This window comes from Sylvia atricapilla, chromosome 5 (genome assembly GCF_009819655.1).
Source record: "Sylvia atricapilla isolate bSylAtr1 chromosome 5, bSylAtr1.pri, whole genome shotgun sequence".
Classification (NCBI taxonomy): Eukaryota; Metazoa; Chordata; class Aves; order Passeriformes; family Sylviidae; genus Sylvia; species Sylvia atricapilla.
Window position 1 is genome coordinate 68,708,226 of NC_089144.1, and position 18,500 is coordinate 68,726,725.

Consider the following 18,500-nt stretch of genomic DNA (forward strand, 5'->3'; position numbering starts at 1 on the left):
CACATGTTTGGAATCAGATCAGCAGTTTCATGTTGACTTTAATGGTACTTTTTGGAGGCAAGCGTTTGTTCCCTGGGAATATTCTGTGTGTGCTCTCTTTTCCTTTTTTCTTTTTTTTTTTTTTTTTTTTTTTTTTTTTCTTTTTTTTTTTCCCCTTTCGATTACACAATGTTTCAGTCTGGCATAATACTCTAATCTGCAAACTTCCTGCTGTGTTGATCAGACTGGCTTCTGAGACACGGAGTTCAAAGAACGTAAGATAGTTTAGGAACAGGAAAAGGCCATATGGCTTCACGTGCCTGCCCTTCCAAAATGTATCTTAATCCTACCTTTCTGCTATTTTTATTATCCTTCTAGTCCCCTTCTTCTCAAGGAGCAAGTTTAGGTCTCTTTTGCAAGTTTTTTTAATATACTTTTTATTTTAATTGCCTTTCCTACCAACTCATTCCATATGTTGCTTCTCTTTTTTTTTTTTTTTTTTTTTTTTTTTTTTTCTTCAGAGATATGATTTTATTTTCCTTATTCACTCCATATTCCATAAATTGTGTATCAAGTATCCTGGTACTTGAAACACTTCCTCTTGTTATGTCATGGTAGCTTTTAAAAAGTCCAAGCAATCCTGTTTCCTAGGGAGAATAAAATCATTTAGCGCCAAAAATCTCCAGTCCCCAAACTATAACTTTGTAGTGCCCTATTTAGAGATTTTGTTTAAGAATACTAATACTTTTTTCCAAGCAAATTACACAGGCTTAATCTGTTTGTTATGAAATTTGAAGGCAAATTTCATAAGAATATGAAAGTGTACATATTTCAAATGTCTAATGAAATTTTATTATTTTCTTCAATAGTCAGCTTTGGGAATAATACTGCAGTATGTAACATAATGACATAACATAATATCATAACATAAAGGGAGGTATAATACTCTTGTTTCCTGTTTGTTTTTACATTGCACATACTTTTTGGGAGTTTTTTGGGTGGGGTTTTTGTTTGGTTGGTTGTGGTTTTTTGTTGGGTTTTTTTGTTGTTGTTTTCCCAGACAAATCAGTGGCCATGCTGAGTCTGTGTGTGTTAAATCTGATCATTCTTGGTGCTGAAGGTGGTAGCTGGGAAACAACTGAGTGCTTTTCACTGGTGGCTTTCTGATCTTTAGGTGCTTCCACTCTTTTTGCAGTCGAGGGTGTTTTAAACACAGAAACGTTTAGCCATGCTCCAGCTCATAGAATGGAGTAACACCCTCTGTATTGCTCACAGATGTGCTCAAGCTGATGAAAGTGCCTAAACACAGTTCTCCAGAGCCCTTTACCCAGCTCATCTGAGCCCCCAGTGCCAGCCAGGGCAGCAATCTTTGTCCCCTGATGCAGCTGCTGGGGCAGCTGTGCTGATGCACAGCCACTCCAGGAGGGCTTTCACCCGTCTGGGCCTCAGGGTGCTGTGCAAGGAGAATTAATGGATGAGGACACTTTGTCAGGCTTGGAGTGTGCCAGTGCTAAGCAATTCTTGCAAATGCAAATTTCCTCAAGTGCTCCTACAAAAAGAATGTTTTGAGCGTTTATGCTGGATGTATTTGCTTACATATATGCTTACCTTTAGGAAGGAATGTAAACAGAAATACCCTAAGTCACTCTTCAGGGTCTGACACATTTACAGTCCTTTCTGGCCACTGATGACACTGTTGAAACACTCCTCTACAGATACAGAGGAGGGACACTTAGCATGGTACAGCTGAAACAGGTACCTGCAGCTATAGCAGCACGTCTGCACAAGACCAGAGTTCAGGAGCTTTTTCCTTGCTGCAGTGGAGACAGCAGCATGTGGTGCTGGCAGTGTACTGCCCCTGTGTTCAGGTTTCCCTGGAAGGGGTTTCAGACTGATTCCCCAGAAAGCCCAAACACATTTTTCTAGGACGCATCATTTCTAAACTGTTTCACATTTCTCCTGTGAAATGACATGACACCCTTGCTTCTCTTAAGGTAGATGTGTGCTAACTGTGGATGACGGGTTTGTTTTGCTTTTTATTCTTTCAGGGAGCCTTTGGAAGCATATATCTATTTTGGTCCCGTGTATTACCAGAAACTTAAGCACATGGTGTTGGATAAAATGCATGCAAGAGCTCGAGGACCCAGAGCAGTGCTCACCAGGTATTATTATTACAGGCTAAGCACAAAATTGCTGTGTACATGCAGAGGTGGTGCCCAGCTGACTGATTGTTATAAAACCAAGGTTTTTTTACCTTTTGATACTTGGCACAAAGTGCTATGAACTGTTATTACACTGTTGCAGACCAAAAACTCTGACAGTAGCCTGTGGCAGGAGGTTGTTCTGAAGGTTCAGGTGTGCTCTGTGTGGTTCAGAAGTTGAGTTTGCTTCTCAAACTTCTGCTAGCAGCTGGTTGGAGCACCAACCAGAGATACACAGTACTCTGATTCACTGTAGGTCCTTCCTGTCAAATTGTTCATATCATAGGTATTTGAAGAGGTTTGTTTTTTAACATTTTGACTTTTTTAAAATCAGTTATGAGTAGAAGGAAGAAATTTTAAAGTATGGTCTAGTATCTCAACATACTTTGAGAAACTCTTTGGGGGAAATTGAAGCCTCCTGCTTTTACTGGTGCTACTTACTTTTTCTCTTTAAAGCCAAAGTCTGTGTCTGCTTGTTCAAAGTTTCTGATATTCCTTGCTCACAAAAAGCAGTTTTGTGGCACAGGCTTTGCTTTGTGGATGTTTCTAAAGGGTCATTTAGTTCACCTCTCTCCATCACAATAGAGTTATTTACTGAAACTTGCCAGAAAATTAAATTCCAGCTAATCTTGAATATTCTAGCAAAGATTGTTCCAAATGTCCTTTGCCAGTCTTTCTGGGCTATTATGTAGACCCTTATACCTCACCTTCTGCATGGTGGTACTCTTCTTTTTGACCAGTCAAATCTTGTACTGATTCTGACCACAGAAATCTTTGTACTGTTTTTAAGATGTAAGCACAGTCAAGTCTATCCCACCCTTTATCTTCCCTAGAGCAAGCATGATTTGCATTCTTCAATTCTTCATTTATTTTTATGCCTCTGATTGTGTGAGGATCCACCACTCTTGCTTTGTCTGGCTGCACAACCGCTCTTCGGAAGTGCAGCTTCTACCTATCGATGTGCTGTTAGAGAAAGAAGGGGCACATCTCTGCTGTACTTGATACAGAGGTGTCTCTCTGTTTAGCTTTTCATTGCTTATTTCCTATGCCTTTTTGCTTTCCAGCCTCACACTGTCTATAGGACAAACTTGTGCTTTCCACTGAAATAAATACCAGTGGTTGAACTGGGAAAGAAATCATGAAAAGGTTTTGTAACTCTTGTCTGAACTTCTTCATCAACCACATTGAGAAAAGGAGGTGTAGCACAACCACAGCTGCTTGCCTATATGAACATAAATGATATTCCCAAATAATAGGCTCTCTGCCCCATTTTCTGTTCTTCAGTGTGTTAAGCATTATATTGGTCCTTCACATGAAAGTGAAAACTCTCTGTCTTAGCTAACAGTACATAGGATTTGCTGGAACTCCTGGCTTATCCAAATCTCTTGATCTGCCTTTGTATTGCCTCCCCAACCTCTCAGCTGTTCAGAGATACTGAATTTAAATGAAACCTAAATACCAAGTCAATGTAGTGTTTATATGTAAAGATGAAGGTCGTGTGATTTCCTCCATCCCTTACTTTCTGCAAATTCTTTGTTCAGTCAGTAGCATCATACTATGTAATTAGAGCTCCTTATTTGACTTTCAGGAAAGCTAGTGGATGTTCAATTTATGCTGCCTCTTGACTAGTCTTTCAGGGATTTCCTTTTTTCTCCTCAAATAATTAAACATTTGTTGCTGCCATTGCCTCTGCTGAGAGAGTCACCATTGCCAGCTTTCATATTCACTATTGTTTTATCATCCATTGCACTTCCTGGAGAGTAGATTGCATCTAACATTCTTTTTTGATTTTAAAAGTAATCCTGTAACAGCTTCCAACGTGGAATTTGGCTGTCATTGTCTTGAAATGCATTTTATTATATATCAAATGTACCCTAAGTGACAGAGCAAAGCTGAATTTCCATCTGGAATAAGGCAGAATATTTGAGCTTCCCCATCATCTGATTCTAGCTATTGTTCTGATTAAAACAAGACTTTGCAGAATTGCAAAGCAGCACTCTTTGTCAACATGGTCAAAACCCACCGGGATATTGCTCTCTGGACTGGTACTCAAATTGAAATGCAATCCTTAATTTCAGTGCCGTGGGAAGTTGACAATTAATCTTTAATGCAGTTCTGTATGGGGTGTTGCCCAGATACCCTGTCCTGCTGAATCTTTTTAATAGATAAGCTGCTTTTAATTTTTCTTACAAGAGAGCAATAATATGAGCTTTCTGCATGCATAGTTGTTTTGATGGACACTGTCAGAGCTGCCACCTGTGTGACTTTGGACGTGTGACATGTGCCAGGTCCTGTTGTCCTGCAGGGGAGCAACGGGACAAACACTGCTCAGGGCTCTGTGATCTAGGGCTCTGTGAGCACCTCCTCCTTCACACAGTGTTTTTTAGGTAATGTTCCACCTCTTGGAGATCAGTGTTTCAGCAAACAACTCCATTCAAACTAGTCACTGGTTTTCCCCTAGCAGACACAAGAGAGATCTGCTGAGACCATGGGGGTAGACTTATTTTCCCCACTGGCCAGTGAAACAAGGAATGAAATCATTGAGCTGAGCCCTCTGGTCTTGCAGAAAATGCAGAATTAGTGCCAATAAATTCTTAATGTGCTTAAAAATGCTGAAGTTAATTGTTTTATGATTTTTTTCTAAAGGCAACAGTTAAATAGAATGAAGATCACTTAGTTTTTATTTAAAGCTTTGCTTTGGGAATGCAAAAGCATTTTTTGCTGCATTTTATTTAGCATTTGAGGGTTTGAAGAACTTGGGTTTTTCCTTAATATTAAAAATATCTCTTTTTCTTGATATTCCCAATCTTATTTTCAAGAATCTGCTTTGTTTTCTGATGTTATATTTAGAATAAAGAAAGAAGTTAGTTGCCATGGGCAACAGCTGCAGTGTACATGTGTATAGTGGAAAAGGGAAAGCACAAATGCTTTGTAAGTACTGTTTTAACATTTTAAACAACTTTTTGTATGAGGAATTTTAAAACTCATGTGAGCTGGAAGAAGGATCTGATAATCTTAGGAAGCAGAAGATAGACTCATTTCAAGGGTTCAACCTCAATTTTGAAATTTTTGGTAGTTTAGAAAAGTACTTTTTAGGTAGGCAGGTTTTTGTTTTGTTTTCTTTCAATGAGATCATGCTGACAGTTGGAGTGAAACTTTACAGCTAAAGTTTCAAGTTGGGTTTTTTTTGGTGGTTTTTTTTTTGGTTGGTTTTTTTGGGGTTTGTTTTTTTTTTGTTTTTTTGGGGTTTTTTTGGTGGTTTTTTTTGGGGGGAGGGGAACTTTTTGTTTTATTTTTGATGGAATTTCATCTGCCTTAAAAATCTTCACCCTGTATCTGTTGGAAGACCCATTATGGCATATCTATGCATGGAGTTGAGGCCCCATACTTTTTCCAGATGTTCTATCCTGCCATAATTGGGGTGAGACTTCATTTGGGGCTCACATATTTAAAATGTGTGAGATGTAGAACAGCATGTCCTGTAGAAAAGCACCAGGTGAGACTTCTCAAAGCACACTTATGTATTAAATAATACTATAGAAGTCAGTCCATAAAAACAACTAGGGCACTTGTAGCACCATAGCAGATGCCTGATTCCTTGGAGGTCCAAACTGCTTTTAAAATCTGCCTCTTGGCACTTCAGAAGAGAAACTGCATTCACCACAGGGTTAGTCTTTTTTAAAAGAGCATCTGAACAGTGATGGTGCCATCATCTGGGGAGGGGGCCCTGGGGAGTTTAATCAGGATGTAAACAACTTCTATCTATTCTCCCAACAGTGGGAAAAACAGAAGGTTATATGAATGAAAAGGGCAATTTGAATTACAAGCAGATTAGTTTTAAGGTTCCAGTGTGGTCAGGGTGAGAAAAACTGCTTCCACCTAAAAACAAATACAACTTGCATCTTTAGAAGATATTTTGGTCTGGTAATTAGGCTTAGTTTTTACATGTTACAAAAGATTATTCGATGTTGAAGGCTTTTATAAATTATTTCCTGTGATTTGCAGCAAGTTGGCAAAATCTTATTTTTATTTTCTTTAGTAAGCTTAATGAATTCAGTTGTTGGAAATAACAGAAACAATATATACTCCAAAAGTAATTGGTCAGGTCTGTCATTGAATATTTTAGGTGGATTACACTGCTGCAAGTGTCAGAAACAGCACATAAACATGAGGTTTCAGGGAGCAGTGAAGCTCAGTGACTTCTTCTAAATTCCTTCTCTTTACTGTCATGTTTCAGGGAATATACTAAGATGGAAATATTTGTTAAAATGCATGTAGTATATTCGTGCTGTAGGGATTCAGGATTGTTTTTGCTTCATAGTTTGCTCTGATATTGCAACTTAAGTATTACATCATTGTGCTGGTACATGGCAATAGAACTGATACTATGAAATTGCAGAATGACAAACAAGAGGTTAAAAGCTTTCATTGTGTCCAACAAAAAAAATGGCTTAAGCAGTCTTAATGTTAGATAATACACAGTACCTTATTTTTTTACATCAAAATCTTCAGTGTATTCTTGCTTGCTATATTAAAATTTTCCTCTAGCACCATAAGGACATGTCCTTCTTTATGTCCTTCTTTACCATAAGGACAGTAAAGAGTTTGACTTGTGTAGAAGAACCTATAAAACACAAAAATGAGTCTATTAATCATCATATATGAAAAAAAAAACCCTAGATAAATGTTACTTAAGAAATAGCATTTCAGTCATGAGTTAGAAATATGTGTACTACTTGTTTGCTGGCTTATTTTGGTATTCTTTCACAGATCAAAACCATCTTTATTTTAGAAATTAGTCTTAGCTGTAGTTTAGCTGAAACATTAGGTTGATGATTGATTCATTAGCTGCTGAATATTGTTTCATTTTGTTCACTACAAATGATAATGTCTCATCAAGAAAGTGCCAAATCTGTGCCAGATTGTCTTGGATACTCTTAGAAATCCTTTTGTTTTCACTTATTCAGCTGCATTCTGTGAGGTAAAGAGCTGTGGCCTGATGCTGCAGTTGCTACTGACAGAACTGCATCATATTGCGGGTACAGGAGCAACACATTTGTGAGATCAGGAGCTCTGGTTTGTAAAGTCCATCAACCCTGTGTTGTTCCTATAGTTTGAAGATAGGCTAGAGTCATAGAATGTATGTTTTGGAACACTTACTACCTTTCTCAAATATTTATTTCAAAGGCAACCCACCGAAGGTCGATCCCGTGATGGAGGTTTACGTCTTGGAGAGATGGAACGGGATTGTTTGATAGGTTATGGAGCCAGCATGCTTTTATTGGAGAGACTGATGATTTCAAGTGATGCCTTCGAAGTGGATGTTTGTGGGCAGTGTGGCTTGCTGGGGTACTCTGGATGGTAAGTTGTCAAGTACCTCTATGTAACAGAGCCTTGCCCTTGGTTGCAGTGCTTCTCAGTGTTCAAGAGCTCACAGGCACCAATTAACAGTCTCATGCACTTTAATCAAAAAGTTCAAAATTGCTGTTTGGAAAAATAGTGGCAGAGGATGGTTCTTTATTGTGGTCTGATTGAAGTTACGACTGAATTGACTGTGTAGTCAATGGGCCAGGTATCTCTCCTGTTGTGGGGGCACAGGTGTTTGTCTTCCCTTCAGTCTGTCTGCTGATCTTCCATCCCATCCTTGCAAGGGATTAGCAAGCACCCAATCCCACATATCATCTATATTTCGAAAAACATTGTCAATGTACTTGACGCTTCTGCCAGCAGAAGTGAGGATACTGGCTGGACTAGTCACACATCTTCCTGCTACAATCCCATGTTGAACCTCACAAGGCTGAAGAGTGAGAGTAGGCACAGAAGAATAGGAAAAGAAAGCAATATCCCCTGCTTTCTTGATCTCTAGCTATGGGAATTCATAATCCCATGCACTTGGTTTTCTTTGGCTGTGCCCCTCCCAAATGCCTTTTGCTTTTTCGTCTTGTAAAACAAGAAGTTCCTTCTCAAAGCATCAGGCAAATGCACTGATCCCATGTTGGAGCTTGAGAGACAAGCAGGTGTCTGTTAAGAAATTCAGCTGGCTTCTGCCTGAATTTCTTGTCCCTAGAAAACTTCTCTCTAGACTGGCTAATGGTCTTGCTGTCTTACTCTGAGACCTAACACAGTACTGAGTTGGTCTCCTGAAAACAAACTGGTTTTTCATGTAGAGGAAGCATAAAACTGGATGTCAATTTTGAGATGTTAGACTTAAAGTTGTCCTGTAGCATGATGAAAATACACCAGTATTATCAGAAGACAAACCAGCTGCTGTTTATAGTATGAGGTGAGGGAAATGTTTTGCTTTGCCGTGGTTTTGTTTTAGGCAAGCAGAAAGCAGACTTGTCAGACCAATAGGAATTTGAGATACAGTGTTCTTGCACGCTTTGCAAAAACAGGTAACCTGAAATCCCATGACTAAAGGAAGAAAAAAATCAGTGGTGCAAGTTCAAGTTACAAGTTACTCTAATATTTATGTTGGGGAAAGATGGAGAGTTAAAAGAAGGAGAATGATTAATTTCTAAACCTCAAAAGACCACAACTGGAAACTTGCCGTGTCTTGGATATCAGCATCAATCTATTGGGAGAGGCAGGAAATTGGACTTTATTCACTTCAGTGCCTCAAGAGTGATTTTTCCATTACATAAGGAAGTAGGAAAGTAAGGTGTATTCTCAGTTTGTAGATATGTAGAGGTGACAGCTACTGTTTCTGCCCTTGGTCAGATCTTTTTTTGAAGTGTGTGGCTTCTGGCCAGGAACCAAACATCACCTTTGTCACATGCTCACAGCAGCAGCTCTGCTCCTGGGGGAGCAGATGTTCAGACAGAGGTGGGTCAACACGTGTAATCCAGAAGAGAGATAAACCCTTCTCTCTGCCTCCTGCAGTGATTGGTGATTTTCAGCTGGGTGTGGTCCTGTTGGCTCTTGTGCCCTAACTCTTTTTGTGAGTCCTGTTTTTCTAGAGGATGCGTCCAGTGTATGTAAGAAGGGAAGCTTTTTTCTGACCCAGGTCTCTTAAAACTACTGCAATGCAAATAAAAATTGAAGGAGGTGGTGTGAAAGGAAGGACATGCTATAAGTCAAAGAACCAACCGCTTCTAACTGTGTAAAGGATTGCCTCTAAAAAAACACATGCAGATGTAGCTCAGTTATTTTTTCAATAAGACCTTGACTTTCAGAGGAGTCCTTGAAGATTTTCAGAATCCACAGGAAGTAAAAGTACCTTGAAGAAAATTAGGAATTTGAACTTTAGAAATAATACTACATTTTATTTTTAAGGTGTTGTTAATACATTTCATTTTTTGAAGTTTGTAGCAAAGTTTAGTAACTCCTCAAATAATTGTGAAAGAAACTACTGTCTCAGACAGAGCCAGACATTCTTGCAATTTGATTCTGTGAAAAGCTGTCTGATGTGTGAGAGTAATCAATAAGTGAGCTTCTGCTAAATTTTATACTGTGTCTACCTGTATCTGAAGTAAGTGGCCCTGTAATGAGCATCACAGTAGAGACGAAGTCATTAACTGAAACTTCCAAATGGGCCTTTTCTGTGACTCGGGCATTAATAAGGCATCTCTGCAAGAAACCTTTTAGAAACATTGTTTGTGGCTAGCATTAAGGGCGCTTGTTTTGTGGAAGATGAGCCCTTCCTCTCAGACAAGGACTAGCCTCTGGGTATGTTTTAATGCAAGATAGTAACAGCGGATCAGTGTTGGGGCCTGAACTGGTTTTTTCACAGGGGAAAGGGGCTCTTGTGGCAGCGACAGAATTTGTCCCTGTAAAAAATGTGGTTGCAACTTAGTATGATTTACTGGGTTTATACAGATTTTCCAACTTAGATGTTTCACAGGTGCTTAGGAACAGAACTCCACTGAATGCAATGAGCAAAATTTGGTCCTTTTTTGATGATAAGTTGAGTTATTCTCATCTCTCTAGTATGTGCATTTTAAAATATATATACAGAAAAATTTTGTTTCTGGTCCAGATTCAGCCTCGAATGGTACAGTTGTCTTTTTCTGAGTCAATTAGTGTCAATTCTAATACCAAATGGTCTTTCAAGTACTTGTTTCTGTGATCTCTGTTTGATGGAGTTTTGTGCTTGCTGCACCTTTCTGGGTGGTCCCTGTTAAGTACAAAGCAGGCCCAGAATGGTGGAGCTTTGAGCCTGGGTGCAGTGAGTAGTCTGTGCTCCTCAGTCCCTAGGAACTGTTATCAGATGCTGGACATCTGCTCATAGCAGAGGAGTTGTGTCTCATCAGGCTTCCAGGACCTGCAAGGAATTCTATCTCTCCTGTTGAGAGCAATTGCTTGCTTGCCGTTGCTGGAGAATGACTCCCATGTAGATCACTTCCTCCCACCATAAAATACACCTATTGCTATAAATATGGACTAGGGGAGTAGTTATGAACCTGCATTGACTGTGAGCCTCATTCTGTACCACAGAAGCCTGCAGGAGGTTTGCTAATACTTTCTTAATTGAATCTTCAGACTGTTAGGACTTTATGCCAGAAATATAAATTTGTAACACAGGAACAAAAAAAAAAAAAAAAAAGAAAAAGAGCTTTGTTAGACCATTAGGAAATGCTGAGTCACTCTGTGTTCCCTCTCCAGAAACAGAAAATTGAATATACAGGAGAATTAAGTAATAGGGAGGTTGGAAACTGATTTTTATAAGAAATATTTTCTACCACCACTGAATTTGAATCCCAATACTGTAAAGATGGCTGATTAGTCTATTTATTCCATATATAGTCAAGGTTATATCTATATGACAAAAAAAATCCCTTTCCTCTCTGAATTTTAAGATCATTAGAGCAAAGAGCACAAAGAATAGGTGTTAAAGCAGTCTTACTGAATTTCTATGCTGACTAAAGTTTAAAGATGTGAGATGAGAAGTGCCTCTTTTCTGGAAAGTGTAATAATTTGAGACATTGTACGGTGAAATTGCATAAAAAAACCTTCTTTCTTCCTGACTCTTCTTTTTGTGGCAGATATATAACACAGAAATTTAACCATTTTTTCAGAAGCACTCGGCTTTGTTCACCTCCTTTCGATGCAGCACTGAATTTGTTGACATTTATATGAGTGCTGAAGAAGCAGAAGTCAATCCTGTTAGCTCCTGAGCATTGTGATTGCCCTCCTAGAAGAGTGCATGTTTAATATTAATCTCCTGTTGATTTCAGACAGATTATTTAAGGACTTAAAGCTATGATTTAAGCACTAAAATGCGTCTCAAGCATTTGGTGCATCTAGGACTGTGGCCAGTGTTTAAATGAAGATGGACAAAACAGCAGTGGCTAGTGGTAATTGGGTTTTTTCAGCAGAAGTTATGGACCAATTCTAACTTTCTTTTTGTTTGTTTCCCTAGGTGCCACTACTGCAAATCATCATGTCACGTCTCCTCTCTGCGCATACCTTATGCCTGTAAACTCTTATTCCAAGAACTGCAGTCCATGAACATCATACCTAGGCTAAAACTAGCAAAGTACAATGAATGAACAAGATGAAAAAGACCAAAGGAAGTACCTCAAGGAATTAAAATCCAGCATATCTAACTGGGAGGTTTTTGGTGAACAGGAATAAACTCTAAAACCTGAGTGAAGGGAGGTGCAAGACAGTAGGAAATCTTTCTTAAATGTCCTCTTTGTTTCTAAACTGACATGGAAGAGTCTGGCAGTGAAATACATGAGGAGCTGTTCTAAAGCTTTGATTAGTCATGAGCAAGACACATGGGAATTGTGAAATAAGGCCATGGTCCAGCAAAGTACTTGGACCACTTCAAAAAATCGCATGCTTGAATTTGAACAGTCTTTGCTGGACTAGGTCTTAAGCAGAGCTAAATAGACATCTTATTCACAGGGGTTAAAAATGTTTTCCAAACCATTGTAATAAATGTTTTAAATAATACTGGCTGAATATGTTGATGGTTGTGTAAGGATGGTAAGGCCTTATAATATCTAAACCATTTTCTGTTTGTTAAAGCATTAAACTTTTTTGGAAGTAATGTCAGTGTTAGAGAAAAGAAACTAACTTTATCAAGAGCTTGAGATCAGACATTTTGAGTGAGATTTCAACATGCATGTGCATTTGTGTGCCAGCAGTGGTGTGTGCCTGTACAGGCAATATGCTCTCAACTAAATGTAGAAAGTTTCCATGAAGTTCAGGGGAGGAGGTGACTGCATTTGTAGCAAGTGCATGATAGGGCACACAGATATCCATTCCATTCCCACTGAGGGTAGCAGATCTCATAATACACTGGCTCAAAGTCCTGAAAACACTGGGTAATGATCATTACCTAGTGTACTGTCATAGGACCCTACAACTTTTTTAAAATACGAACATGACCAAAACATTTTAAAAGCAAAACAAAACCTATGAAGAACAACAAATCCTTCACTGACAGTGAAGCAGGTTTGAATGACCTGAAAGGATTTAAAAAGGGAATAGCTGGATTTTTTTTCATTAGGTCTGAGGCCTAGAACTAAAGCAGTGGATGAACTAAGAATCATTTAGTACACTTTTAAACAAAGGACATCAACATGCACAGAATTCATCTGTCCTTCAGCACTCTGGGTCAGCAAGGATACAGAACACTGCCTATGATGTGGAAGTCCTGAGATGCTCTTTGGCTCCTCATATGGCTGAACTTCATGTGCTGATCCTGGCACTGCTCATGCAGTCATGTTGCTGCTGTTTCTCTTACCCCTGAGCACAGATGAGTATCAACCTGAGTAGATTTCTTTTTAGCCTTCCATGAAATGCTTGAACCAGTACTTTTGTGTTTGGGCTTATAAACCAAGCCTGAAGAAATAGATTCTACTTTCCTTCTCTCCTTTTTTTTTTTTTTTTTTTTTTTTTTCCTCCTTTTTTTTGCAATTGGACTGGTGACAACATGACAACACAGATGTCAACACAGCACAACTGGATTGGAAAAGCTCTTGAAGCACCTCTTCCCGGATCCAAACAGTTCGGGGTTATTTACAAAAGAGTTTGAAGAGAGTGAGAGAGTGACATCCTCCACACTGGAGGAAGAGGTTAACCAAAAGCCTCCACTGAATGAACCACCTCTGCTTTGGTGTCCGAGATGACCCAGCTGCAGCTCAGGAGCACCAGCAGAGGGAGTGAGCCTCTAAGGCTGTGGCTGCTGGGGGGCACCACGGAAACCTGCTGAGGATAAGGGTTCTTGCTCCCTAGTCCTCTCCCAGGTGGTCTCCTAGGTTGGGTGGTCAGAGCTGCACGACATGAAAGACTAAGAAATGTGTAAATTGCACAAGTGGAAATAGAAGCAGTTAAAGCAGAGATGGAGGAGGAACAGAATGTGCTCATGAGTAACCTCATTGAGAGAAAAGGTCTGTGTGCAGCCCTCAGGAGGAACCCTGTAGCTCGTTCACCTCAAGCTGATGAAAGTGTGGGGAGGAATGGGTTTTTGAGGGTGAAAGATATCCTGTAATAGCTGAGGTTTAGGAAGGGAGGAGCAGCCTTAAGAATGACAGATCCAGTAAAGCACAGAAACTAGACGTGTCTGGCAGTAAGTGAGGGTCACCCACTGTCAGCTGCTCTGGTGATACCTGCATCAGCTGTATTTACACATCACTGCTGCCTGACCTAAGCCTGTGCCTACACTGGAGGCTGATTTGAGTGCAGATCTGAGTTGAAACTCTGATACTTACTTCTTGTGTCTCTCTAAGAGGCTGTCTACGTACCATCATAATTGACACCTGCAAGTAATCTCTTGGCGGTGGAATAAGCATTACAAAACCAGCAGCAGAAACAGAACAAATGGCTATGGATTCCTGGAATATGATTGGTCAAAGTGGCAATTCATGGAAGGAATCTTACTGCAGTCAGGAAAAAACTGTAATGCATGTGGACTGATGAGGTAAAATACAGAACCCCAGAGCTGTCACATTACTTTCCTCTGGTGAGCCTCATCCTTGCAGCTGTTTGAATTATCTTCCCAGACAACCTCCCCGCCCCCCTTTTGTATACTGTGAATGCCCTCAGAAAGAAGGTCTTATGTCAGCTCATGGCTGTACTGCTGGAGCTAGCCTTGCCCAGATCAACCCTGCCATCACTGCCTAACTGCTGAATTAGATACCATATTCTGAACAACGCCTGAGAAAATCTGAAGGCTTTAGCACTAGGAGCTGTGGCTAGAAAACTGCCATAAGGTTTTCATTCCATTGCACCTTCTTTATTCCTTGTATATAGCGCCCAGGAGAAGCTTTCTAGAGTTGCTGTTTGGCAGGAAGGTCTCGAGCATCAGTCCCAGCTGAAATGCCAGATGCAATCCATTTTCTGATACAAGCTAGAGGTGTGTGCTGCTGTTGGAAAAGAGACCTAACTCCATGGAGCATAAGCTGCCAGTTGCTTTGCAGGTAAAAGGTTAAATGCTCTGTATCCTAATGAATACTGTACCTGTCCAGCCCTGCTGTTTGGTTGTGAGAAACAGAATGAAGCCAGGGCTGTGCTGTAGAATGCTATGGGGTAGAGAGCAAAGCACGGAGCTTCTGGCCAGTTCTGGAGCTGAGAGCAACACAGGTCACTAGTTTAGAGTTAAGAAAATGAGCTTCACTTCAAATCATTTACATAACCCTTACAGGGTTTTAACTTTTTTTTTTTTTTAAGGTAAATGTATCCAAACACAGGAGTAAAAAAAAAAAACAAACTATAAAGAAAAATGAAACCAGACTGGCAAATTTTGGCATTCAAAGAGGATATATTATGAAATAAAGGCATACTGAGATGTAATATTTTTAAGATTAAAGTAAAGGAAGGGCTCTTACTAAGCACAGGTTGGTTTTGTTTGTAATGCCTATATCTCATTAAGAGTTTTCCTTACAAAGAAGCTTCAATGTGCAGCAAAGAGCTTTTTAATTCATTGGACTCCTTATTTCTTGTTTAAACAGGGAGGAAAACCATTGAAAAACATAGACTCGTGATGATGGCAAATTACTGTGTCTTTTCTTATGTTTTCTAATGGTAACTAAAAAAAAAACCCACTGTGGTTTGTAGCAAAATGCGAGTACATCATAACTAAAAACCTATAAAGACTGAAGAATATTTCACTGGTTAGCGATAACAAAGGGCAAACTAATGAAAAGTGCTGTGCACCTGACAATGGATTTGCAAGCCCTGCTCTGACCACCTGTGAAGCCTGACAGTAACTGGTGTCACACAGCTGCAAAACCAAACTAGAGGGGCTAAAAATCTATCTGTGCTTTGCCCCAAGGCTCTTGAGGATGAAGATGGCCCTAGCGAGGGGGAGCACAGGCCTTGAAACAAGGTCTCTGGCCTGCAGCCATCCCACAGTGACCCACAGGAGCCCTCCCCAGCCGTGTCTCAGCACAAGCACCTCTGGAGCTGTGGCAGGGAGCTGGCTTAGCACTGCTTGGGAGCCCCTCCAGCCGGCCTCTCCTCCCGTTGGAGCTGAGGATTGTTTTACAGCCCTTTGCCATTTCAGCAGGGCCACGGGGCACTTGATGAATTCCCTCCTCGGAAGAGGACGTGACTTGCCCAGGGCCACAGAAAGCCTGTGCCAGAACTGGGATCAGGCCTCCACAGTCCCCAGGTGCCAGACACGTGCTTGCCTTAAAACTGAGCACTTCATCAAACCGTAAAATCCAGCCAGATGGTGATTCTTTGCTATTATCTGGACCTGTGCTGGGAGGCTTAACGTGTGCAAGGCACAGTGAGGATCCGGATTCCAGTTTCTGTATCTAAGGCTCAGAGAAGCCCAGAAATGGATCCATGTTTTAGACCTAAATGCTGCTAGAAACTTTGAACCAAGTTCTGAGTTCAGTTCATACTTCTCGTGAAATATTTCCATCTCAGCATGGGCCCACCAGTTTCAGTGGATGAGTTCTTTCTTTGGGAAGGGGTAGAAAGGTGCAAGAGTAAGGGCAACTACTTTCATCATTCTTATTCTGCCCTGGATTTGTGGTCCCAGTCAGACTGCTTTCAGGTAGCCAGGACTGCAGGAATCAGTGTTGCCTCTCTGCAATCATTTCAGAAATCACCATATGAGCCTGGGAGGCAAATACAGCCCCTCTGCCTTCCTTACATACAAACTTACATCCCCAAACAGGAGAACTGTCAGTTACACTCCCCAAACCCAGGTCAGAGCTAATACAGAGAATTTTTTGAGGTTGGCTTTTTTTAAAAAGCACTCTATATGGCTTTATTCTCTTTTTGTCCCAAAATCAACAGCAAATATTTTTGTCTAACCAGCAAATGGACTTAGGCCTTTGATCTGTCTTCCAAAAAATTCTTTCAAACTCATGAACTGCCCATTGCTCTTTGCATCTCTCCACTGGGAAGAAAAACAGCAACTAGGTATTTCTCCTAACTGCAGTTACCATTTTATTTCTGTGTTTCCTGAGGCAGGTAAGTGAGGTGGTTCCAGTGACCACGTATTTTTTCCAATAACTTTGTTGTGCATGTCCTTGTGCCCTCCTCCCAGTCAGAATATAAACAGCATGTTAGATCCAAATCAAAAGCAATTCCCTGCTGCTAACTGCAGCAGAGCCTTTGTCTTTCACTAGCCTGAGTTTTGGGGAGCTCCTTGACCTATGCATATGCTTTACCATTCCAGATGGTGCATGGTAGTTATTGTCTACTTGACAATAAAACATTATAAACTGAGAAATAGCTCAAGAACTAAGAAAGAAATCGGTGTGCTTAACAGTGAAGTTTTAATTTCTTGCTAAAATTATGTTCTAATAATGAAAACAGTTTTCTCTTGAACTCCTGGTGAATTGGAAACTTAAACTCTGCATTCAAGCTTCCCCCTGCCAGTCAGAGGCAGGCACTGAAGGTAATTCTCTGTGCTCCAGGCAGATCAAAAGAAGCTCATTATCAGTCGATCATCTAAAAGGATATGACAGCTTCACATCCAGTTGTTCAGCAGCTGAGATGCAGTCTGGAATGGATCTTTTCTGTGTCTGTTGTCTATAATAGCTTTTAGGGCTGGCTCTTCTTCCAACACACAGTACAAATCCTCTGGTAACTAGTACCAGCTCCACACAACAAAAGCCAGCTAAATCTGGTGTAAGCTCGGAAATCGATGACTGCTTGCCCTTTTCTAAGCTCAAGTCAGCAAGTGTCTCCCAGGCTGAGCGTTCTGGGCAGCAGCCCTGGGGGTAGTGCTTCTTCTCAACTCCTACAGATGCTGATACTACTCAGGAGAGCGAATTCCCTTCCTTCATGCGGACTGACCAGTGACCAATGTGAACCACATATTTCCACTGATCTCTTCTGGCAACACTGTCACTGCACTACTTTATAAGCAGGCAAGAGCTTGGGCTGAGCAAAATTCCTTTCACAGACATTAATAAGAGAAGACCATCTAAGGCTGCTGTGCTCATCTTCAACAAAACTTGGCTTCAGAAATGTCTACAGTTACAGCATGCCAGCTGCAATTCATGTTACTTTTCTTTCCAGCTTAAAGGAAGGTGCCCCCTGCCCCGTACATGTGCAATCCATCATTTGCATCCCTCTGCTCTTCTGCTCGTTTTCTACCTGATACCTGCATATATGTCTGCCCCAGCCACTTTGTCGTGGTGCTTGTGTCAATTAAAGGCTTTTGAAGGTATTGGTGCACTTGTTTACCTAGGCAGCCTTTTGATGTTCCTCTCCCAGATCCTGCATCTGTCAGCATCATGTTCCCCAAGCACAGACACACAGTTCATTCCAGAAGTCATCTGTCAGCTTACTCTATATCCTGTCCTTCACCTATAAGTATAGCTTCCTCAGGGGTGTTAATATATGTAAAATAAAGTTAACATTTCCTGTTCTGGTAATAAAGATGAGTAAGTGGGAAAGAGAAGCCAGTAGAGAAACAAGATCCTTCTCTTTTTCTTCCATGAGATCTGCCTAGTAGATGAACACAGCAGAAACTGGAGCAGAGCTGGGAAGGAGGGCTGACAGAAGCAGGGGTTCATACTGCGACAAGGAGGCTGCTGGCTCAGGCAGGAAAATATGGAACCCCTCACAGACTGCAGGCCACTGCTAAAATAATGAAGTGTGACTGTGTGCTTGGCTGTTGCCAGCAATCTTGCTGCCTTCACAGAGATACATTGGATCCAGAAGGATCCTGAATCACTGAACTCAGATCCCTGGTACTGCAAAGAGCTGTCTTATGTAACTCCTTTCACAAGCAATTCCCATCCATTCCTAAAACTAATGCAGGCTGGTGTCCGTGATAATATATGGGAAAACTTCTGTACAGCTTCAGCCTAAAGTTGTCTTTAAGTAGAATTAGCTAAATTAATAGATAATAGTTTATATTTTTTTGTTGGTGGTGGTGTGTCAGTAATTTTGTTGAAA

The 18,500-nt window shown here is 40.6% G+C and overlaps 1 protein-coding gene across 2 annotated transcripts in view; it reads left to right on the top strand.

The window, feature by feature from the left end:
* The window catches only part of POLR3B (RNA polymerase III subunit B), a 70,995-nt gene extending 58,915 nt beyond the window's left edge, over nucleotides 1-12,080 (top strand). Inside the window, exons 26-28 of one of the 2 annotated variants that reach the window (XM_066319975.1) lie at nucleotides 2,028-2,141; nucleotides 7,368-7,541; nucleotides 11,542-12,080. In XM_066319975.1, coding sequence (XP_066176072.1) covers nucleotides 2,028-2,141; nucleotides 7,368-7,541; nucleotides 11,542-11,671 — 418 coding nt within the window. In that variant the 3' untranslated portion in view covers nucleotides 11,672-12,080. The remainder of the gene's footprint in view (nucleotides 1-2,027; nucleotides 2,142-7,367; nucleotides 7,542-11,541) is intronic. The other variant, XM_066319976.1, reaches the window with a different exon arrangement.
* The last annotated feature ends 6,420 nt before the right edge of the window (nucleotides 12,081-18,500 follow it).